Source organism: Cygnus atratus, chromosome 4 (assembly GCF_013377495.2).
Source record: "Cygnus atratus isolate AKBS03 ecotype Queensland, Australia chromosome 4, CAtr_DNAZoo_HiC_assembly, whole genome shotgun sequence".
NCBI lineage: Eukaryota > Metazoa > Chordata > Aves > Anseriformes > Anatidae > Cygnus > Cygnus atratus.
The window spans coordinates 59,575,279-59,600,237 of record NC_066365.1 but is presented as its reverse complement, the minus strand read 5'-3'; the positions used below and the strand labels follow the sequence as shown (position 1 = coordinate 59,600,237).

General features: G+C 36.2%; 1 protein-coding gene across 1 annotated transcript in view; it reads right to left on the bottom strand.

Moving 5' to 3' along the window:
• Window positions 1-2,050: 2,050 nt before the first annotated feature.
• Window positions 2,051-24,959, bottom strand: part of ADGRA3 (adhesion G protein-coupled receptor A3) — a 54,705-nt gene continuing 31,796 nt past the window's right edge. The window contains exons 9-19 of the mRNA XM_035546314.2: window positions 20,315-20,516; window positions 17,252-17,401; window positions 14,421-14,582; window positions 13,947-14,150; window positions 13,400-13,613; window positions 13,044-13,252; window positions 8,590-8,714; window positions 7,853-7,976; window positions 6,854-6,999; window positions 3,837-3,932; window positions 2,051-3,635 (exon numbers count right to left, since the gene is read on the bottom strand). Of these exons, the coding sequence (XP_035402207.1) occupies window positions 2,393-3,635; window positions 3,837-3,932; window positions 6,854-6,999; window positions 7,853-7,976; window positions 8,590-8,714; window positions 13,044-13,252; window positions 13,400-13,613; window positions 13,947-14,150; window positions 14,421-14,582; window positions 17,252-17,401; window positions 20,315-20,516 (2,875 nt within the window). The 3' untranslated portion in view covers window positions 2,051-2,392. The remainder of the gene's footprint in view (window positions 3,636-3,836; window positions 3,933-6,853; window positions 7,000-7,852; window positions 7,977-8,589; window positions 8,715-13,043; window positions 13,253-13,399; window positions 13,614-13,946; window positions 14,151-14,420; window positions 14,583-17,251; window positions 17,402-20,314; window positions 20,517-24,959) is intronic.

The following is a 24,959-nucleotide window of genomic DNA, read 5'->3' as shown; positions in this document are numbered from 1 at the left end:
TTTCGTCTTCGTGCATTTTATGAGAAGCATATTCTCTGAAAATCTCTAAACTCTTACATTCCTCTATTTGTTATTTCAACATTTAGTATTTTCTTTCGTTCATGAAAGTTAACTATTAGATTTTTAACTATTGGATTTGAGGCTTTTTAGTGATGCCCCACTGAAAGATGTGTACTAAACTTCTACTACAGCCAAGTAGTGCAAATCAAGTGCAAATTTTCAACAATCTTCATCTAATAAAGAGTACAAAATTTCTCCACAATTTGATCTCACTTAATCTTAAGTCCTGCCTCATCTACTGCACTAGAGCTCAGAGAATGCAATATTTATAAGCACCATTATACTAAGTGCTGAATTCAGAGGAGATGATGTGTTCAGCTAAGTATTCGTTTGTACATAAAAAATGTGCATTTTGGGGTTTGATTTTGGTTAATTTTCAAGAAGAACCATCCTCATTGCAGACTGCTGCAGTGATTAAAAATTAATTTTTTAAACTGAAGTCACACCAGTCATCTGCTTGACTAAAAAGCACACTTTCAGAGATTCGTAAAACCCTATCTCTGCACTGACCTTTTAGCTGCTGTCTTTTGAGTGTGTAGGGACATTCTCCACTTGACACAGGGTTTTGTCCATGATACACTGGTAAGCCACAACTGCAGTCAACATAGAAGCCTGGTCAGCAGTGCCAGTTCTGCAAGAGCTTTATTAAAAGTACCAGGTTAGTAAACGCTAGGTATAACAGTAAATGTCAAGCCGATTTCCTCACCTCCTTACTTCAGGACCACAGCCTACTGCCATTTTCAATCTACTTGTATGGAGGTGAGTTCAGATGCGAGGTGGCATTGGTGGGTTAGTATTACAGGTATGAAAGTTTGTCATATTTGCAGATCTTGTTAACCTGATCACTTTCAAAAGTTAGGTCTTCCATATAAAACAAATTTTATATTCATAGATACCACCCCTTCATTTCCTCCCCCATCTCCCCACATGTTCATATTCAACCATCCAACCAATCTTGGAACCAGAGAAGGTATAAACTAAATTCAAATGAAAAAACAAACTCCCACAGCAGAACAGGTCCCTCTGTTTTGGAAAGCAAGAATTAAAAATTCACAAGATGTTTGTTACTACGCAAACTTTCTTCATGTTTTATAAGTGAATCTTGAACTACAAGGGCAATTTCTCACTGGTATCTATGCTATTGATTTAAGATTTAGAAGCAAACATTGTTTAAAATCTAGAAACTGTGAGCAAAAAACTCCCACTGATCTTTGTTTGCTCAGGGATGTGAAAAAGCAGCAATACAACACGAAACAGAATTTCAGTAAACAGCACAGCATTAATACAGAACTGTCAAAATGGAATACATCTTAACATAAAAATCAAAGCACTCCATGAAAAGAAGTTGTCCCCTCCCTCCCCACCCCAGCACCTGACATTACTAATTTTAAATTTCTGTAGGTTAAGAAATCAGCATTTAAGGCTAACGCATTCTTTCGCATTACCCACAAACAAATAATAATACAGTGAGCTCCTCATTCAGAAGGATGTAAAATACTTGCACCTTCAAGTCTTATTATACATTGAAGAAATGATTGTTTGCATGGAAAAAGTCCTTTTTGAAAATTTACACACACACACCCCTTCTTTCTCAATTACAAATGATTAAATCAAATTAAAAACCAGAAGACCCCAGCCAGGCAATTAAGAGGGAAAAATTGTATTTTCCAAATACATTACCAGGACAAGCATACAACAGCCCTGTGTAAGTACATATTGAAGTAAGCCACAACCATCTGAAAATATAACTAACTTATGCATCAACCACAAGACAGTAATTTTGGAGTACCTAAGTTGCCTGTAAACTAGAAAAACCTCTGTAAATTCTCTATAACTGCATTTCAAACAAACTGATGTAATTAAGCTATCTGCATTGTCTATTTCAGACACCAAGTGTTTTCTTTGGTGACTGAAACTATCACACTTAAGTAGTAAAATCAAGATGACATGGAATTTAATAATCTTTAATTGAAAAACAACAAGTGCAACATTGGGCTGCTGGGGAAAATACTATTTATTATACATTTAAATACAAACTTGAAATGTGTTGTGGACACATCTGCAGGGTTACAGGTAAAAAATAAAAAATGTACAAAGTTGTGTTCTGTATCTCTTAACAAGATTGATACTTCAAAAAAATTTCACAAAAACAGCAGAAGTTCATCCTTGTAAGAACAGTGAAGGTAATGCATACAATCTTTTGTTTGGCAGATTACCCTTGTTCCCTCCCTGCATAAAGTACCTAGAGTTTGTAAACAGTCTTTAAAAGTGTTAATAACTTTAAGGAATGTGTAATCACAGTTCACATGGATTTGTCCCACAAGTTGTAATGCTACACAGTAGTTTCATGTTTCCATAAGCCAGTTCTAATATTACCAGTACTGTCTGCAGTGAGCAAGGGTCCATCCTGTCCACTGCTTTTAAGTGGTCCATTCTGAATGGCTAAATTTAGGCCATAAGATTTCTGCTGGTTTTCAAGTTCAACCACTATTGGTTTCCTCAGAATATCTTTTTTGTTGTTGGTAACTGTTGTTTTTTCAGTATTTCTGCCACTTTTTGGAAGCGTACTGCAAGCATCACTGCTATCTTGTTGGGATTGGTTATACTGACGTTCTCTGTATGCCAAATAAGCTCTTCGGCTCCTTGAATGCCCTTCACCGTTGCTTTGTCGACTTTTAGGTAAGCCATTTTGCACGCTTCCTTCCACACTGGTAGGAACATCATATGCATATTCCCTCAATACTGCAAGCCTGCTAGCACGATGTCCCTTGCTTCTGTTCTTATGATGCCGGCTTGGGTGTCCATTTGTCCGAAATTGTACCTCTAATGGAGCTACATGCATTTTGATATCGTTATCCACTGAATGCTCAGTGAGACTGTTATCAAGCTGAGGACCTGTGTTCAGTGGAAGAGAAGTAGGGTGGCACTGAGCTGCTGCAGCTTGTAAATTTGTTAGTTTGCAACCTTGAGAAGAATTTTTTAGGCTTGATGCACTTTTATTTGTGCATGAAGATTCTGCACTGCTGTTGGTGCACTTGGGGGCCTCTCCATTGGTTCCACTGGAACTGGAGGGCTGAACATTCACTTGCACAGAGTACGTACTCCTTCCAGGGCAGCAAGTTGTTATCCATGCGTGCCGGACATCTTCCCTATTAACACAATGGTGCACCATAAGAAAGGCACTAAGGCTTAAACAAGTTGCCCCAAAAAAACAGCTAAAAATCAGGTCCATAGGATAATACAGGGAAACTGACAGAGCTCCAAAAATCCACAGAGCAACATACAATAGCAAAGTAAGGCCCACTCCCAGAAGCTGTGCTTGAAAACTGTGCTCGTTCTCCAAAGCAGATGCAGAAACTAGTGACACTGACAACGAATCTTGGTGAGCCAGTTCCCCATGTTCATTGGTGGCAAGACGCTGCTGTTCCTCAACTGGTTCCTTAAGTTCGTATTTACGTTCAGGGTGCCGTTTTAGTTGTATGAATATGCTGAGAAAATACATGCAGTTTATGAAAATTATAAAGCTAGCTGGTCCATAAAATGCTCCTAAGCTAGGTTCCCAAGCCATCCAGCAACTGGAAAAGAAACAAGCCAAAAAAAAAAAATCAGGATGAACACCTTCTCAGAAGAGATTTATGCTTTATCAGTTCAAAACAAAGTGAAGTGACCTTGGCTGCATTACATTTACTGGAACTACCAGAATTAATTGCAAGTAGTATTCAGAAAAGCAAGACTGTGAAACATTATGACAGAGCTCTCAGTTATACAGTACTTACTAAGGCGCATTAGGTCTGCTGCCATAATTTCGGATGTTTGCTGCTGCTGTTATTCCACAAACTATGATTGGGATCCCTCCACCAATAAGGTAGAACCTAAAAAGTAGAACCAATATATAAACACTTGGCTGCATAATGGCAATGGATTTATTTGGTCACCATAAGGAAAAGGAGAGCTTTCCAGGATTCTGGAAATATACAATTTTTTAAAGAAAAAGTGGAATGAATTTGTTTTGGACTCCAGTAAAATCAATTTTTTTTTCCATGTCTTCCTCACTACAGTTTTTTCCTTCTGGTGCAAACCACCTTTTTCTCAGCTTCTCACCTCTCTCCAAGGCACTGAACAGACAAGGCATATAAAGTTAGAAGGAAGAAGAAAAAGATGACAGAAGCTGTAAATTGTTAGAAGAGAATATGGAAACTTAGAATGAAATAGTAAGTGTTCTCTCTCTTGTTCCTGGAGAATGAATTTGCCTAATATTATGGAAACTTTTCAGAAGAGCTGTTTTTCAGAAGCCATAAGAACTGTATTTTTTTTAAAAGAACTCTGATCTTGTACCACATACCTCCTGTTTCCTAGTGCAGTTGTAATGAAAACTCTATGCTTTCACAAGGATGAGGGCATGTGTTGTTAGAGGATCTAACTAATCAAATCACTAATTACCAACAATCATTCCAATCAATAGCATGCTGTGCTACACTTTTTCCTTCAGTTAGATCAAAAATCTAATGACATGGATATACAACGTGTTACAACAGTAACAAAACCATGTAAATAGTGAAATTTTGTGTTTTTAAGTAGAGCATTCATACCCAGTATTTGTACTATTGTATTTTGATTTCCATGAAGAATACTACGATTAAGATCTTGATATTCTTTTAAAAGCAATTCTTTAAAGTAAAAATAATTTGAAACTGTTTCATTTTGTCTTGGTAGACATGTCAACAAAACGCCATTTCTGCATGACAAACTCCATTTCCTTCTTGTGACTGGCAGCTAGGAAACAGTTATTTTCACACCCTCTCGCTTGGCATGGCAATGCAATTCAATATACTTGGCATAAAGTTCCAAACAATTAAGAAATTCCACCCAGTGCAAGTGCTGCACTAGCTTTGCAACATGGCTACTGTGAACCACATCAGAACCCCTCTCTGGCCTAGAGTGTTTTACGAAACACGGAATTGGTTTTGAAGTCTTTTTCATCTTGTTTATGAACTGTGATAAAGCCACATTAACATACAGAATAGAGAAGATCAACAAAACTATCTTACATGAAATTAATTTTCCAAAATAGAGAATAAAGTTTATCTGTGCTAGTAAGGAAGGAAGATTAATAGCTATGAAGTCTACCCTCATAAGACACCTACAGGAACTGAAGATCCAAGTGTAAGCACAATGGCTTCCTATCAACTGCAGAGTGGACTTCTTTAAGCCCAAAGAATGCAAAGCAGAATAATTTGTACATGGCAAATGAGGAGAAAACTATATATACACCTACCAGGGCTTTTCTTCGTCCATTTCAAAATACCCTTTGTGAATCTGAAAGGGTACGTGGGAGGAAGAATCTAAGCAGTATGGCAGCAAAGAGTGAATTGGTTGGTTTTGTCTCTTTCAGTTCAAGAAACCGGGGGCCTGAGTAAATGAAGTGAGTGGTTCCACACAAGCAAGAAACTCTTATACAGAACTCTTTGCCCTATGCCACTAATGGTTAGGTTTGCCTTGAGCAAAAGTTTAATGGGCAACTGAATGAAAAAAAAAATTTAAATCCTTCTATGGCCATCCCACGCAAAAACATCACATGTTGACTCAGGAAATCTTTGATCTGCAGAGACAGAATAACCTGAGAATTTATTAAGTATGCTTGGAAAGAAGTACAAGAACAGGGCAGAGTTACTGTCATTGTCACAAAGGAGGTGCCCAGATCTGAAAAGGTATGTGCATGTTTATGTTTACACAAAGCTGAGCCTCCGAGGCTGGTAACATTACTGTAAATTTTTCCAAAGCAAAACCAGCATGACAAATAATAGGGAATGGAAAATGAAATAAAATTACACAGATGTTAAAATAGCCATGCAGTATCCTGCTGGAAGGCAAACAGTTGGCGATCATGATATCCTACACTGAATGGAACAGATTATTTTTCGTAAAACAAAAACAATGAATAAATTAAATAAAGCAAAAGGAGTGCTTAGTAGTATAAATACTAACCTTCTACCTTCTGACTTGTGTGTGTAATATTTCTATATGCTTGTACATAGTACTGCAAATTTTAGTTGATATTCAGAAGAGTATTTCTGATTTTCTGCACTTTCTGTACCTTAAAATTAATCTAAATATTTGCTATGTAACTAATCAAAGTTAATCAATGTCTGCCACCTTGTGGAGAATTCCAGCTCAGCACTCTTTAATTAGTATCTGGAGGCACAGTAAGCTATATGTACGAATTATGTTAATTTTACTACTAAAAGTATTTCATAAAGGGAATTTTACAGATAATTTGTTTGCATTTCAGTGATTTTGGAAATACAAATTGTAAAGAGGAATGCTTTACAAAGAATACTATTTTCATTTGACAATGCCTGACATTTTTGAAATGACTTGTCAGCAATTTTTCAGAAAACCATATTAAACTGTTTACTTGAATTCTAGTGTTTGTTAATTGTCTGATAACACAGTTCTCCACATTCTTTCCCCCATAACTTAATGGGAAGTGTTCCCATTTGAAGTCCTAACCAAAGCCCCCCCAGTGATGCTAAACCACTACCAATTTCTTAATTTACAAATCAGAAATACAACATCATAACTGTAACATGCCGAGACCAGCCTTCCTTCGCTTCATCCTCATTAATGATGCTGAGGAGCAGAAAAATCTGGAAGTAACTTTGTAAACTTGAAAGGAAAAATCTTACAGGAAAAGCACTTGCAAAAGAACAATATCAACCTGTTAAAACTTCTGGTCAGAATATGAGCAAGGTGACCTGGCACACAGAGTTGCAGAAACAAACAAGAGGCCCACCTCAGCATTGGTCTAGGTGGAGGTGGCGGCTCATCAGGATCTTGACACCTTTTTGCTTTTTTGGTTACTTGCTTGTAAATATTACGAGATGTCACTCCCAGCCACAATACTGTTGCAAGAGTGGAATAATGGAGAATTATCCCAACCTTAAAAAAAATAAAAAATGAGAAAAATACAAACAAACCCCCAAACATTCCCATTTTACCAAGTTACAAGATAACCATTTATCATGCAATTTGCATAAAACTTGAATTTTCATACAGTTGCTTTCCAAAGAAGCAACTGCATTATATTTAAACACAACTGAATGATAGATGGCTCAATCTCTGAAGAATAAATCATTATAAAAGAGGAGTCCCAATAAAGCTGTTTGTTTATAGAAAGAACAGATCTTTGACTTTAAATACTTGTCACTTCCTTTAAGTTATCCTGAGGCAGTAAAAAATAAATAATTTTATATTTGCAGAAATCACCTTTTTGTGTGGTCTGTAAATGTCACCTACAGCTCTCTATAATAATTCTGTAACAAATGAGTCTCAAATATAAAACTACCAGGTAAAAAACATTTTTGTGATAGCGTTTCTGGCTAAAAAAATCCAGTGCATTTCTGAATTATTTTTTGGTTTTCAAATAATGATCTAGTTCTATCCTCATGGATGGGTCAAAATGAGAGAAGTTTTAAGGTAGAAAAAAAATTGATTCTTTATCAAAATTTTACATTCTGATGAAAATGCCTGTACTGCACTGTAGGAGGCATGGGGATATATATGAATATCCCTATAGTATGAAACTGGTAAAACTAGTTTTTTCCAAATGATCTTAAGTACAATTCCAAAATATTCAGTTATAATAAATAAGAACTAAAAACAGCAAACCTTCATATTTACATAAAAGCTCAGCTTTGCCTACCAAATGATGGAAGAGTTAAAATTCAGTATTTTAACATTGTTTTTTTGGAAGTAATCGTAACTTATTATTTGTGCTGTTGTGTTTACTTACTGCTTGGCAAATGCTCGCATTCCTGGTCTGAGTTATGCCTCCAATAAACATCACGCATGTCAGAAAAATATGAAAACTTAGGTTAACTAACATGTGCCAGCTTTTTACACTGATCCTGATCACACTGTTAAAAAACAAATTAGACAAAGTAAAGTATAGCTGCATTATTGTCTTTCAGAAACTAGCAAGATACATTCGTGTTAAATGAGACATAATTACTGTTAATGATTGTTTGACTTCAAATATAATCTCTAATCTTCATTACAAGAATTTAAAACACCCTCTTATCAACCAGCTTTATACAAGTATTTGAGGCCTGATTCAAGAAATCTTAGGCTTCAAGCTTTCACTGACATTAACAGAAATGTCAAAAGCTAAACATTTTGTTAAATTTCACTGTCATTTTTGAGTGGTCTTTTCTTGCATCATAAAGGAAAAATGAGAATTAAAGAGATACATGGTTAAATATATGTATTAATACATGTATATTATATATGTATATAGTGTGTATATATATATATATAGTATATGTAAATATATGTAAGAGATACATGAGTTAAATTACCATACTAAAGAACATACAAAATAGCTACTTGCTTAAGTGTCAGTCTGCATCAACAAATTTTACAGGAAAAAAATACGGATGCAAATTACTGTATCACGTTCATATAAGAAAGAAAAGGATCCTAAGCACTTTGAAAGTAATTTTTTTAGTCTCTAGTGATTTTGATTCATACCTGTGATGGTATATGTAGCTGACTATGATCATCAACAGGCACATTAGCAAAACCATGGCAGTGGCATAAATTACTGGATGCAAAAGATCAGCTGGCTGCGTATATAGTTCAGCTCCTGTCAAGTCCTGACAACAAAACCAAAAGTAACGTTAGTCCATCTTACCTCCTTATTTTGTGGGTGGGAATGGGAGATGAGACAATAAAAGAATCAGGAACCTTCTAGATATAATACTATACCCCTGTAGCCTCCCCCCATTATTTATAGTTATTTTTCTTCTACCAATACCTGTTATTCTGACTGAACGTTACAAATGCAGTCATGCTTTATAGCGCACAGACTTCGTGTATGTCTGAATATACAAAAAAGTTAGCAGCTTAGACAGAACATAACTTTCTTGTTTTTAAAATGCATATAACTTTGTATAGCACGTAGAACGATCATGTGTTTCAGTGATGATTAACATCTGCAACAACTCACAGATAGAACAGAAAGTGCCCTCAGCAAGTTTGCAGATAATGCTGAAGTGGGGAGAATGATCAGTAGATCGGAGAATATACAGATGGATGCTGAAAAGCCAGAGAAACGGGCTGATAAAACGTCATGAATTTCAACAAAGGAATATGTGAGAGTTCTGCATCTTGGATAGAATAACGCCATGCATGCAACAGTACAGGCTGGGTGCTGGACTAGATAGAAAGCAAAGAAAAGAACCACCTAAGGGTGCTGGTAGACAGAATCTGAACACAAGTCAGCAGCATACCCTACAGCCCAAGGCCATGCTTCCCTGTAATAGTGAAAATATACCAAGCAGGTGAATGAAAGCAATTACTCCCCTCTGTTTAGCACTGCAAGACCACCTCTGCAGAACTATATTCAGTTTAAGACTCCCCAGTATAAGACAGACACTGACACATGGGATAATGCAAGTCTAACAAAGGGAGAATCATTAACAGGGTGAAGCACACAATGTGTAAGGCTGAAAAAGCTGGATTTGTTCATCTCTAAGAGAAGGAATATGGGAGAAATCATTACTCCTACACTGGACTAATCATTACAATTAGAAATCTCATTATTATATTGAACCATATACTGGGAAAAAGAAGACTGAGTCAAACTACTTGGAGTTCAGTGAAACTGTGAGGAGCAATGGACATCGTTGGCAACATGGAAAATTCTAATTAGATGTACAAAACAAATTCTGATGACAGTGGCCAAATACTGGACCCAGGCTGCCCAGTGAGGCCGTACAACTGCTATCCTTGCAAATACTCAAAGCTTGACTGAATATGACCTGGAGAAACATAATTCAACTTCGAAGCTGATCCAGCTTTAAGCAGTAATTGGACCCACTGACATCCAGAGGTTCCTACCAGACCATTGCTCTATGAGTACTGTTTGACTGGAATAGATAGTTGATAACTCAAGATTTAAACATCTCTTTAGCATCATTCAAGCTTGGTGAACTCACTGGTCAAAATATTCCTCAAGGAGTAAGTATGAAATGGAATCTTGAACTGTTAAAGCATGACAATATTTTAAATAACATCTCAGGAGTGACATTTTCACTTATGAACAAGAAAAGCAAAAAATACTCTCATTTGATTTGGATGCAGTTAGATAAGTTTCCACTCACGTTGAAACGATTTACTAGGATTCTGTTTCCATAACGGTAATGAAAAAAGCTTCAGTACCTTCCAGCACAAAATAAAACTAAGTTCAGTGGAAAACAATATATATATTTTTTTTTATTTTCAGATGGACCAGGATACAGGAACTTTTCTCAGATATCACTGTGAGAATTACACAACTTTTAGAAGTTTGAGTGAAGTTCAAATGCATGCTGATGGAAGGGAGAATAAATTCAGCATTCACAAAAAAACTGTAAGATGTTAGAAGGAAACTTCAATTTATTTTGAGAAAAATCAGTGCACAATCTGTTTTTAAGGTTAAAATGGGTTATCTGGTCTCATGGTCAGGGGAAGAGCTCTTGAATCAAGGCTTAAAATTAAATTAGAGTCAGCAGCATCTTCACTACTTCAATTATTCTTTTATCAGAATATAAGTTTATTGTTGCTAACTCACTCACTAACCTCATTTCAAACTAATTTAGTCAGATTGTCAGTTTGATTTTTTATGTATTTGGTTTTCCTCAGCACCCAGATGAAAACACTTTAGGAACGGTCATAAAATACTGCACCTCAGGCAGGCAGCATAGTCCGATTGGAACACCACCCACAGCCTGGCTAATATCCAGCTGGAGATCTTTAACTACCCACTGCTGTTACAAGCATAAGCAAAGGCAGTGTCACACACAGCTGGTGAGTACTGGAGAACAAGAACTGTAGGAGAACTGCTGAGCCTCCTGGTTATCTGTGCCATTAAGCGGCAGTTAAAATGATTTCCAACTAAATACAAAGTTTTATAGCTGTATGTTCCTAGATCACCAGATTAGGAAACTGGGCACTCAGTTATGGCATTCCTTATCAGAGAGGACTTTACATTATGTTCTGAAATGTATATAAACCACTATTTTAAACCTTTTATTTTAGAGTGTATATGTGCAGAAGAGTGAAATAACTCTGGTTATTAGCCAGTAGCCATAATGATGGATGCTGCATTCAGGTCCTTGGTTGCCACTTCTGTTCATGTTATTTTATGTTAACAATAACTGCTGAATTAAAAGCCAAACTTCTAAAACTGAACTCAAAATAATCTTATTTTATTTTTAATTTTTAGTTAAATAATACATTAGGAAGTATGAAAACTTTCTTCAGCAGCTACTTAGAGAGAGATGTTTTGCAGCATACTGTAAGAAACATAGATGAGAGTTACTCTCCCTCTTCCTCCACCTACTGACTCCTCTCCTGACTCAGCCTAAAACTTTTGGAAGTAGCTAAATATTTAAGGAATACCAGTTTTGAGTATGGAATGGAATGCCTGCTTGAAGAGCCACTGGCAGAAAAGCAAGAAAGCTGCCTCGTCCTCTTTTCTGACTTCTGGCTGTCAGTAGTCTTCTATATGCCTCACAATATAGCTATTGATGTAATCCTACCGTGTGTTAATATAGAAAGTCATTTACAGCTGCAGATTGAGTATGCCCTTCATTTTTCTTCCTCCAGATGGCAGAGATGTGACCAATTTAAAGTATAATCTCTCTTCACGTGTATACTACACATACAGATGAATTCAGTTCTAAAGAACATATATTTTAAGGGAAGGATTATATATTAAAAATATTAAAGGGAGCTAAGGAATTATAACAGTTTGAAGTCACTTAAAACAGTACCTTCAGAGGTAAAAGAATCTTTTTTTTAACGTTATGGCATCATGCCAAATCTTAATTTTGCTTATTTCTATTTAGCTGTTTGTTATTCTATTTAATTCTCTTAAGAGGATGAATTATGAATTTGAGTTGGAAAACAACAAAAACTGCAACTTCTCATGCACTGATCATCAAGAAATGCTCTTTCTTCCGAGTATGATTACATAAAGATATATATATAATTTCAAACAGCACATTAACTACAACAAAACAAAACCCACACCAAATTTACACTTAGTAAGTTAAGAGTATTCCTAAAGCTCTTAAAATTTCCGCCCTGTTTCCTACTGGTGTACCATTTTTAAGGTATCACATTTTACATGTGGTGATGACTGATGAGCAGGGTATCAATCAACGTCTGTAAACTGGAAGCTTCTGAAATGAAGCACTCCAGGAGCAAAAAAGAAATTCTTCTTCTAACTGAAGTGCACGAGAAGGCACCTCCCTCTTTTTTTGTCTATCTATCGTATTTTACAACTGGTTAACCATTTTATTGGCATCAATACATGCAGACTAATGTTGAGATATACATTTTTACGTTTCTTAAAAGAATAAGATTTTATTTTGTATAATTTTTTTTATTTTTACCTTTTCAGTTCATTTCTTCCGTTAATGAACCAGATTCACTAATACTATTCCATTCACTAATACTAGTGTATGAATAGCTAATTTGCAGTAAAATAGCTAACCCTGATTATAGATTATAGCAAAAAAACAACTGGGAAGCATTCCTATTAACAGACAAAGCTAACAAATTTTCTTTAACAGATGCATTTTTTCTCCAATGCTATCTGCTCTTTATTTTAAACTGCCATTGTAAGACTGAAGTTCATAAAACCCTATCTAATTAAATGGTTCATTAGAATGGCTTCCTATAGCATCGTTCTTTTCGTATGAAAATTCTTTTTTCTCCAGCATACTAAGCAATTAATTACACTTTGACAGTTTTCCACTTAAACCTCATCTTGCATCCAAATCTGTATTAACAGAAGTAACAACTGAACATTTCTTATGTGTAGTTTTCTGTGAAAACAACAAGGGAATGCTTACTTTAATGCAGAAACAAAAAACAGAACTGCAGTTCCAATGTTTTTAAGTTCCAGAAAGAATATGTAATTTTAAGTGTCATACCATTAAAACTGCATAGTTGCTGAGGGAGTGGCACTGAATGGTAGTAATATTTTCATCAGACAGAAGAATGCGACAGCCATCAGACTTCCAGCCCCCTTGTCCGTTCAGTAGATCAAAGTCCCACTGAGCTGCAACAGCATCTGCTCCATGCGCAATGCGCCGCAGTGTCACATTTATAGGAATGTGGTGACTGGCTAGGTTTAAACCATCTGTTACAAAATAAATGTATTTGCACATAAATTTCTCAATATGCCAAATGCAAAAAAAAAAAATAGATATACGCTACCTGACAGAAAGGAGTCAAGAAAAGCTTCTTATTTTTAAAGATCATAAAAGTGTAATAATAAAAAACAAACCTATCTTGGTAAGAATAACTGGTGTTACAACTGTACGACGTTTCCCATCATCAGCCAGATTTGTTGAATTTCCTGTTGCTGGAAAAAGCTTTCCATTGCGAAATGCAATAAGCTGAAGCTTGTAGACAGATTCATCTGCTGGTCTGATTTCTCTTTTTTGCTTCTGGGTGAAAAGGGAAGCTGGCAACTGGATAGAAGCCTCCACAACTGTATTCTAGAAATAAGACAGATTGAAATAAACAAGAACTATTATGAACTAGGGAGCATTTAATATCTATACCTACAAACAGCCTGAAAGCATCTTTCCACTTAAGATGTTTTAATAAGGGAAACCACACCCACTCATTAAAAACTGAGTCCATTAAGAAATTATCCCATAAGCAAACTATATTATCCTGTGTCACTTTAATCATCCTTTGTCAGTGCCATTCTGGATTACATAAGAATGTACTTTAACATCAGAAATTCATAATGTAAGCTTGCTTTCCAAGTGATTCATATTTATGATATTATTACAAAGACAGTGGAAAAACAGTGAGTATACAACCTTTAAAGCCAGGCTTGACAGTGTATTTGAAACATTGCATTTAAAGCTTAGTTGCTTATCTAGATTTCCATCTGGATCTCTTCTCCCATAATCACTGAGTCCTGTACGGTCTGATGTAGCCACTTTTTGAAATACGGTGCACGTCATCCCAGTGAAACCAGCAGCCTTTATTACATAAGCCTCAAGAGCAATATTTGGAGAATACTAAGACAAAAAAATAAAAATCAAATAAAAAAAGTTACATGCTACAGGAAGAACAACAAATAATCTTTAAGGGATTCTCTGTCATAACAGTATACAAAAACAAAACAAAAACTACTTCTGTATATCTGGCAGGGAATTCAGAATATTTTTCCTCTTCCTACAGAAAGAGCAGAGATTAAGATAATGCCAAAAGCTATTAAGCAAGGAAAAATAAAAAGCTATTGAAACTTAAGAGCCAGCAACATGTCTTCTAAAGAAATTTATACTTACGGTTGAATAAACTTGAGCCCCATTTGCAAGCCGGTACATAGCAATTTTCTGTAGACACTGTACAATTCTAGTGCAAGCCTTCGCTTCCCTTTGTGCCATCCACAGAACACGTTCATCAGCTAACATAATGTTACTTGCTATGTCCACCATCACATCACCAAGCTAGCAGAGAAAAGAAATAAGGTTATTTTATATCTTTGATAACATGCATCAAGCAGGATCATTACCAGAAAATACGCTACTTGTCAACATAAGAAAAAGGAATTGGACGTCCTTATTTCAATCACTGCTTGTCAAGCTGACATACTGAAATACAAAGACATTTACCTCCATCCGAATACTATACCACATTTACCTCCATCCAAATACTATACCAAAGTAATTTGTGTAATTGCATTAGAACTACAGAACAAAACCATGAGAAATACAGATATTTCAGTAAGAGAAAAAGGTGTAATTTGTACACCTTGTACAACTTGTACTTTTCAACTTATTTTAAAGAACAATTTATAATCAAATTTAAAGCTAAAATAAATAGCTATAAATCAGCAATAGTACAGTGTGCAGGTCAAGAAAAGAGTAATAGAGGAAGAATTAGCACACAATCCTTCTGCCTCTCTTCCTTTTGCTGTGTCTGCCTTTCCTTTGATTCCTTCCTTGCCTACCTTCAGTTCTGTGTGGACTGTTTTAGGTCACACGCTATTCAAGAAATACAGAAAGGTACCAGAGTTGACTCCAAACCACCAATTACACTGTTAAAGTGGATGCTCACACTCCCTACCTGGCCTCCTACATGACAAAAATACAAACCAACAAAGGGAATTCCTTCACTTAGACCACAACTGTGCCAAAATTATCAAGTACCTATATTGGCCTACATTGGATTTTCACCGCATTTAAGAAAGTGGCAAATATTGCACCAAAAGTGACGCGCATGTAATTCTAACAAAACTGAATGAAATGCAATTCACAGTGCCTAAACTGACAGGGTGGTGGGGTTGGTAAGTGATCGCCTTTTGATCCAGATTGTGGTGGTTTTTTGTTTGTTTTTTTTTTGAAGGAATATTATTAATAAGTAGAGAACACAGCAGGTTGTCATTTTTAAAGATTCGAAACAGAACAAAGGTATAAATGGGAATATAAAAATATTAACTGTTTTATGAACTGACTCTTTTAGGGACAGAACCTACAGTCAGGAAACATTCCACAGCTAACAAAGCATCAAGCAAAACTTGCAGGCTACAGCCCTTTTCATTAAGTTTTCAAGAACAAATCAAAATTATATTAACATAAGATGCTTATTATTACTTATTACTTGAAAGCTGTTACCATGTTTAATACATCAATAGATGGTGTTGTTACAATAAATTATCAGTGTTAAGATCCTGAAATCACAGGACTCAAGTTATTTCATGTTTCATACATTAAATATTAAACATCATTCTTTCACTTTATCAAGGTATGCATATGTTTCTCAAACTGCATTTTAACCTAAGACAATCTACCGAGAACTTTCTGAATATCTTCAGTTTTTCTTCTTTTCACATCACAAAGCTATTAAATGAAGCATTTTATAATGTACAATATTTGTATTTCAGAATAGCCACCGTAATGCAAATTAAAGAACTAAAAATGAGACGGTGTAAGTCAATACAGTATCATATCCATAGTTAAGAGTTTTGTAGAATAAGACTAACAAGAATTTTATTAATTAATAAAGAGTATTAAATGAAATTGTACTCCTTTTTTTAACATATCAGCAAGGTTGATTTCAAATCAAACCAATTAAGATAAAAATACATCAAAGACAAATTCATTGGTAATTTCAGACCTAACTTAGGACATTTTCATATCAGCTATTACCTTCAAAAATGGCAAAACAATGCCAGATTGTGTCACCTTACAGACAATAAGTCACAGCTGAGAAAATAATACCCTTATAATGTAACAAGTAAGGCAGCCATCTAAAACATGTTTCTTCTTTCAGCTGGATAGAAAACTAGCTATTTAATGAACTACTTATGTAATTCCAAAATACACAAAAAATCCAATCTATGATAGTAAAAACAAGTTGTAGACTGAAAATTGTCCAAGAGTTCTGCAAAGAATTTACAGCTGGCATTTATGGTTTGCTGAGGGTGGAGGGGGAAATTTGGATGCTTTTTTGTGTACAAATTTAAAACCAAGGCATTGTGGTCTACAATTGCCCAACATGCACTGTACAGTGAGATCAACATAACCTCTGTTCAGCAGTGAAACAGAGTTCCTGCCCACTGGTGGGACTATTTAACCACTGAAATTTTTCTCCCCAACAACGAGCGTTCTCTAAGACTTCATTTTCATGTTTTATCTTATATCCTGCAAGATACAGGAATACTGAAAACCTTAGAGATACAGCTCAATACTGAATAGACATCCTACCACAGTGGAAGGGGAGAAGGTCAGTCTTGTTTTATTCATTATTGAGAGGATCTCTGAGGCTTTCATTATTTATCTTTTTAGATAAGAACGTACCAATGAAAACCTGTGTGACCCACTCCATATTAAATAAAAACAGACTTACTGTACCTATCTCCCTGCTCCAGTGCTGACCAGAGGTGTTACTCACATTACAGGTCCAGTGAATGCTGGATGATCTCAGCGCCAATGCAAAGTCTGTGACCATGGGTCAGCAACTTCAGGGACCTACTAAACAAACAAAAACACGGAATAGCATCTAATAAACCACTAACTCAGTGCCTGCATCTACTGTTGAAAAGGCTTCACTGCTCAGAATACTTTAGGACCAACACTTTGATTATCTTTAAAGCGATGACAAGTTATCCAGTTACCTCTTTATATTTTTCTGCAAATCTTCCAAATTTCTCTATCATTTCAGCCACAAAAATAACATCCATCTTATCAGAAAAATTTGCTGCTTCAACAGTGTAAGCCAAGAGCTGTCTTGCTGTTGCAACTGCATTAGTGAGGTTGAGAGGCATCTACGTAAAGAAAAACATTTAAAAAAAGTGAAAATTGTAAGTACAATATAGAGGAAACACTTCAGCAATTAACAAACCAGCATTTCCCAAGGAGGCTAACAAACCTCACAGGGATCATGGGAGAGTTAAGTGTTTGAACTAGCCAGAACTACCAGTATATCTGCTAGCAACACCACATTTGAAAATAAGCCAAAGAACCAACATTATCTGCAGCCACAAGTCCTTTTTTGTCCGGTTGTCTTGGAAAGTAGATGTTGCACCAAGAACAGCAAGAGACGCTATTGTTAAATGCTTATTTTGCTTTGCATGAGAGCCTGAGTAATGCAAAGTGCCTAAAATACAGCATTTTATAGTAAGAGAAGCCAAAAGAAATTCCAACACACCACTGCTGTAGCACTCACTCTTGATTCTGTAATTACTGGAAGTGTTTGGAATAGAACACGCATAAACAACAAACCCGAGGCAGATCCTCTCTATAACAAATCTGATCGCTTCATTCCTGAAACAAGTACAGGCAAAAAAAAATTATTTACCACTAAACAGTACACAACTCCAACATGCCTGAGGTAGCAGGGCCCTAAAATGACAAATTTCACACAGGACAGTGGAGCACTGTGCTAATACAATCCGCTCGTGTTCAGATGCTGTCTATACACGATGATCCAAAGTAGAGACCTCTCTTCTTTCCATTACTTGGAGTCTGGACATACAGTCTGCCCTACTGAATTTGCAATCTGCTATGTAAACATGGCTATACGTTAGTCCCTGCAGGTCTTAGCTCATATACATAGAATTGAATACAATTAATGGAAGATTATTTTTTCCAAAACACCATTTACAATTTAAATGACTCAGTGTTCCAAGTCATAACAGACACTGAACAATGTGACCTTGCAAATTCAGATATTTTGTGAAGTTTCTTTGAACTTTAAACATTAATTTCTTTTCACCAAGAACTATACCTTTATATATAAATTTATATAAAAACACATTTATTATGCTACAGAGGTTTCCTGCCATTTAAAACGTACGCCTCTATTCGATTTAAATTACTTGACAGAGTTCTAATGTTCAAAACAGCTCATCAACTACTTTGTGTACAAAGACTCTAATGATGGTTATGTCATTATTACATTTAATGTTAGTCTCAAAGAGACAATAAACTTCTGTGCAGAATACTGCTAGAAAGACTTCCAGACCTACTACACATAAAGAGAGGAAGGCTCTAATGAGTAATAAACAACCCCCAAAATCAAAACATGCCACTCTTCTCTTTAAAGAAAAAAACGGAAAGCTTTATTTCAGTGTACTACCTGTTCCTGTATTTTTAAGAAGGATCAATCGCATTTTAAATTTCCTAACACAAAATTGGCAACATTCTTTCACAACCTGAAAGACATTGGCTAACAAAACAGCTACAACAGGTTGAAATCATCCAGGCTCCTGAGCAATTGCAGCCATAAATTGATGCTGCAGCATGTAGTCAGCAGTGCCGGGCTGTTACAGGCCCTGCTGGAAAATGTGAATTCCCAGGTGAGGAAAAAACAACCCAGCTACATCAAAGGTCTTAAAATAAGCAAATACTTGACCTTACTGTGTCCCATGAGGGGACAATAACGGGATCCCTGGCATCACCTCTCACCTATTAACCACTTATTGAGTACTCCCCCCCCTTCAACCCTCAGCCACATTTCTTGTGACTAAGCCACAGCATGCACTTCCCATGCTAGGAATATAAAGCAGCACTACACACACAGCTATGTCAGCCCAAGTTCAACCTGGGCCACAACAGGCAGTCTTCTCCCTTTCGTCTTACACCAGTGTTCACTGATCCCCAGGGAACCAGAGCAGAAAGGTAAATGCTAATAAGTTGGTGCTGTTAAGTATACAGAGGGAGCAAGTCAGCAGCTACCAATCTACACAATATGCAGTTCAATGCTTTTACCTCAGGCTAGATTTAGTCCAAGCCTCTGGACAGGAAGCACTCAAACGTGTAAATCAAAGACATCTAAAGAGCACATACTGGTTTAGATCTCAACTCCCATATAGAGGGTGCAGTGCTTCTGATGCACAGACGGAAGTTTTCTCTAAAGGAATGTGAGCTCACACAAGGAAACGCTATGAATTGATGCAACATGCGGTAATCCCTCCCTGAGGTCAGACAAGCACCATGGCTTGTGCTACCAACATCATCAACTCAAGAGGTATAGTTGTATTATAAATAACTAACTTTCTCAGACCTCCCTATTTCCCTGTTGCACAGGTGCTAGTGATCTGACACTATGTACTAGAGAACATCAATACAGTGCCTATACACACGGGGTTTACATACACTGTTTTGCAGTGATGTACCAAAAGCATGCATTAGCTAGAGATAAGCCTCAAAGGTAGTTTGGAGCAGAAAAATATTGTTTCAAAGCTACACTATTTTTTCCTTAGTAAATACAATCAGATTATAGAGGCCTAGGCAATAATTGCTACTTTTACTAGTAAACTCTTATTAACCACAAAAACTATTACAGGCTTACTGCAACAGAGGCTGAGCAGACTTTGCCCTTTTTGTGGTTATTATAATGAAAATAGCTGTTCTGTTACAAATTGAACCAGCCTTGTTTCCTTATAGAACGCCGGCAGGATAGGGCATCCAGCTGACAAATATATTCAAGACATGTACCATTCATCCTCTCCATGCTTTACACAAGCACACTAAAGAATAGAATTTCCTCATGCTCCCCAACTTGGGGCACCCAAAGTAGATCAAACTCTTAACCTTTGAGTTCTTGCATACTCAGAGTCATTTGTTTTTCATAACTCAACAAGACCACCAGTTTTACCAACGTAAAAGAAATGGAAAAATAGGCTGAGTTTTCATTTTCATTAAAGAATTTGATTTCATAGATTAGCACAAATTACCTGATTGAACATATAAAGAACTCGAGTCACATCGTTTGCATATTGGCACCTAGAATAGTCCTCCTCTGCCCAGTATCCTCCCCTGTCACATCTGCGCCAAGCTCTTCTCTCATCTTGTGAGTTGCCAGGATATATCCCACTGCCAGCAGAATAACGTGTACACAGCAGGTAGGCTGTGATGCCTGCCAATGTTCTAGGCCACCTGGGGAGTCAGAAGCAAAAACAAAAAAAAAGACAAATTTACATGACAAGTAAATAAAAGGATTAAGCACAACATGAAATAAAGAGACACTCAAAACTAAGCATCTCTAAACTATTTAAAGGGCCACCCTGGCTCACCTTCAGTCCTTTCAAGCTGTTCATATTTGAGCACTATTAACAAAATGTGAGTACTAACACTAGCATGCTTTTCTTCATTCTTTCATGAGGTTGCAGATGGAGTGAAAAAGGTGCTCATACAATTACTAAGAACAGTTTACAGATTTTCTTATAAAAGAAAACAAGCCTACTTCATGAAAAAAATTGTATTAAAGCTATCTAAATAGTTGTTAAAAACACAGTAGCAAGCCCTGCAAACTTCCTGCTTGTCCTGTTCACATGCATCAGTAGCTTCCCAAATGACTTCATTCATATCAACACTAAACTGCAAAAAACTTTCAAACTAATTCTGAAACAATGGTAGTAGTACAACCACTGACTGATTTTGCAACCAAACATATACCAAATAGAAATTAACATGAGAGGGAAATGTTCATAATGTTAAGTAGGAAAGGATTCCTTTAACTAAAGGAACAGAGAACTAAGCAGATAAGGAAACCCGAATATTCTCCATTTTCTCTTCTGTAATTTTACTGTATATCTATAGGTGCATATACACAGATAAAAATGAGTAAGAATAAACACAAAGTTAAATTGCAATACAGGTCTAGTGCACTGATCATTCAAAACCTAAGAACTGTTTCAAAGGAGATATAAGAAGATAAAGAAACCACAATTGAATTAAGCTGCAACACTGAGAAAGGCAAGGACAAGGAATGCCAGCCAGTCTGCCATGCTTCCTGCCCTCTCCCCGTTAAGACACGAATAAAATATTGCTTACATTCAGAACACTAATGCTTAAAATTGAAAGCAAAACCACATATACCTACGATACAAAAAGCCAAATATCTCAAATCTTACAAGCTAACATATAAGGTGCAACTAAAACCAACAGCAAAAGAAAGCTTCATTCCATCACCCCAGGCTTTCTGTACCATAATCAAGTCAAGCCAAAGCAAGCTCTTTGAACAGCCTGAAGAACCAACACACTTTTCTCAGTCTTACGAATTTCTAATATCTTTACACACAACAGTTGTATACAAAACTCAAAAAAAACCTTTTTTTAATATACCTGGACTGTATTTCAGTAAATGGCCAATTAATCACTGCTATTATCTAAATTAACGGATTTGCACAACATACCTAACTTTGAAAAAAATACACATTTCTGCATTTGAAGGAGACTGGAGTAAATACCTTGAAGAATATTCCACTTCAGGGAAGTAAAATGTAAGTAATATTACCAAAACACAGAAGTTGAATTCTAGTCAGCTCCATTTTCCTTCCTTATTTGTCAATTAACTTCTCATACCAAAGACGATGGGGATTTATCACAGTCCTCTCTGATAAACAACAATTCCAGGGAATGGTTTATGATCAAATTGTCTTACATGATGCAAGACATTAACCATCTCCAGTATCCTGAAAGTCCTCTCTATCTCAAACTCCTGTGAATTTCTAGTCAACTCCAAGAGACCAGAACAAGCACCTTCAGCAGTGGAAGAAAAAGCATTGCAGGCATTTTGGCAGAGATTACTTCGGTTTGGTCAAAACAAGCAACTCGCAAAATGATAGCTTAAAATGACAGAATCCTTAAAATGCATGAGTCATGGCATCACCACAAAAATTCAAAAGTCAATAAGGAATCTAATGGAAAAGATTAGACAATATAATTACAATAAACCAAACGAGAAAACAAAGGCTTAAATTTTTGTGCATTTCTAACAGCTTGGCATTACAAGTCAATTCGCCATACTGCAGTGACATAATTGAGTTAAGATATGGAGACTTCATATGACCATCACCCTAATATCTGAGTACTAGATGAGAAAAAAGGTGATTATTTGGGTCTTGTAGTACAGCTTCATTCAGCCTAGTACATTCAGAGCCTCAAGGGCCACTTCAAGAAATTAACGGAAGTGTCACTATTCAACCTACATCAGGAACGAAAACTTATACCAGAATTAGGGGCAACAGAGGATGTTAAAAAGAAGACGAAAAAATTAAGCAGGGATTGAAAATGCCAGCAATTATATACGGTGTTTTATACAATGTAAACAATTTCAAAGAGTAGGTATAGATTCTGTAATTATTTATCATCTTATCTCCTGTAGAGAGGAAAAGCCAGCAGAAAGGACAAAATCTTCCTTACAAAAATCACAGAACCCTTTGTGAAGTGCTGCAATCCCAGTTGCAAACTTAGAGCAACATTATGTGCATCCTTGTAAGCTAACAGAAGTAATGGTGCTGGATTATGTCTGGACAACTGATTGTGGACAGAGCAAGTTACGGATCTGCTGGGAAGCAAGGAAGGGAGTACAATATATACTAACCAGAACATCATAAACATTTCTAAGTCACTGAAATTCCTTCATGGACAAATCAAAACATAGTCCAATCTGAGTAGATTTGGGGAAAAACAAGTAAAATTTGAGCTACTTCCTACTTCTTATAGACACAAAAAGCCTTCAGAGGATGAAGTAAAAAGAAAGCAAGCAGATAAAGGACAACTGAAAAATCAGCTAACACAGATACTGGATGACATGCAGGCCCATGAACACTTTGGGGAACATATCCAAAACGCAGCTTCCAGAATGCAAAGATTCAGGTTTCCAGAAACACTGACATTGAAATTCCAAAATGCTATTTCCTTGACAAAAACGATCTTTTTTAAAAAAAAATAGGTTTCTACATCACTGACAGCACTTTTAAAGGTATATCTACGTCTCTTTACACACAATTTTCTAGAAGATGTATTTTTCCAAAGGCTTTTAAGTTGAAGCATGGCTGCCTCAGTTTTGACTAAAGACGCTGCATTACAGACTGAGTGCCGCATGGTGTTATACTAACTTAAACTCTGCGGTCCTACCAGATGTTGTATGACATGACCTCCAAGAAGATCAGGAAACTATTTCAATTGGAAAATGGCACGTTCAATTCCCTTGCTCACTACTCAGAACATCAGGAAAAAAAGAAAAAAGTGAAACAGCAGGATTCAACTAAAAAGCATTTTTTTTCCAGCAACAGTTTTAATTATTACATTTAATTATTACATTTCTAAGCAAGTATCATTGCTAAGCCATATATAGCTTCTGGAACTTCTGCAGCTGTTAAATGGAAAGAAGTGAGTTTCAGTGTAACACTAATTCCTTAATTCAACAAAGATTATTAGATGATCACAAGATGATTTGTCTCTCTTCTCTTTGCACATCTCTATACTTCCCTTTTTTTTTATGCATCTCTTTCCTTTTTGTCACTGTCCCTTTATTCCTACTGCATTTACTTTTCATTCATCTCCCTACATAGCATTTTATCGTCTTTTACCACAATCTTCTCAAAAGACCGGCAACATCAGTCATATAGCCAGTGCTACTTTTCTAGCAAATTTAATCATTTACAGAAACAATTTGCTAATAAAGCTCATACATTATTTATCTAATGATTTAGAAAGCTTTCCACTTAAATGGCCTACTGTTTATGTCCAGTTTAAACTACAAAGCTTCCTGCCGTAACTTCACATATGCAAAACCAACAGAAATAAGCACAGTCACTAAAAGCACCTTATGGGGAACTGAAGTCCCTTGCCCTTTTCCCTCTCCCATTCCCAGTACTCCACGTGCAGGTATAAGTTTCTCTGTAGCCCAGCAGTGAATCAGACGGGAACTGACTCCAGCTGTAGCTACGCTTCCTTAGTTCCCCGTTTTTCCTTAGTGAACATTAATCTTAACTGTTCTCAGCCATAAACTGTTTCCCTCCCCAACACATGCATGAGATGAGTACTCTGCTCTTCCCTGAAGCAGGGTTCAAAAGGTGAACAGCGATATGAAATTCTCATCATGGAACAAAGGCTGCGTAAGTTTGGCTGCATTCTTCATTTCTTGTGAGCCTAAACTTGAATGTCTTTCACACTTTAACCAACGCTAGCAGAAGTGCACATTTGGACTGTATTAACTCTTACTTCATCACTGTTTATAATTAGGTGCTCAAAATTTATCATATATATATGAGAGTAGACAGCTGTGGGGGGAAATAGGATTCATTTATATTTAAGTACTGTAATTTCATTTCACGAAGAAAAAGCCAGACCATGAGGTTATAGAAGCATCCTTTCTTTCATGCTTATTAAAGCTGTTTTGAAAGCATTTATTTCTTTGAACAATAACTTTTAGTAACAAAGGGTTTTGATACTGTAATTTCATTAGCTTACAGGTAGTCTTTTTTATTATTACATCTTAATAATTTTCTAAATTCAACAATTATATTTTTAGGATTAATTTAACCTTATAACAGTTTTCAAATGGATAATTCTTATATTTATGACAGAATT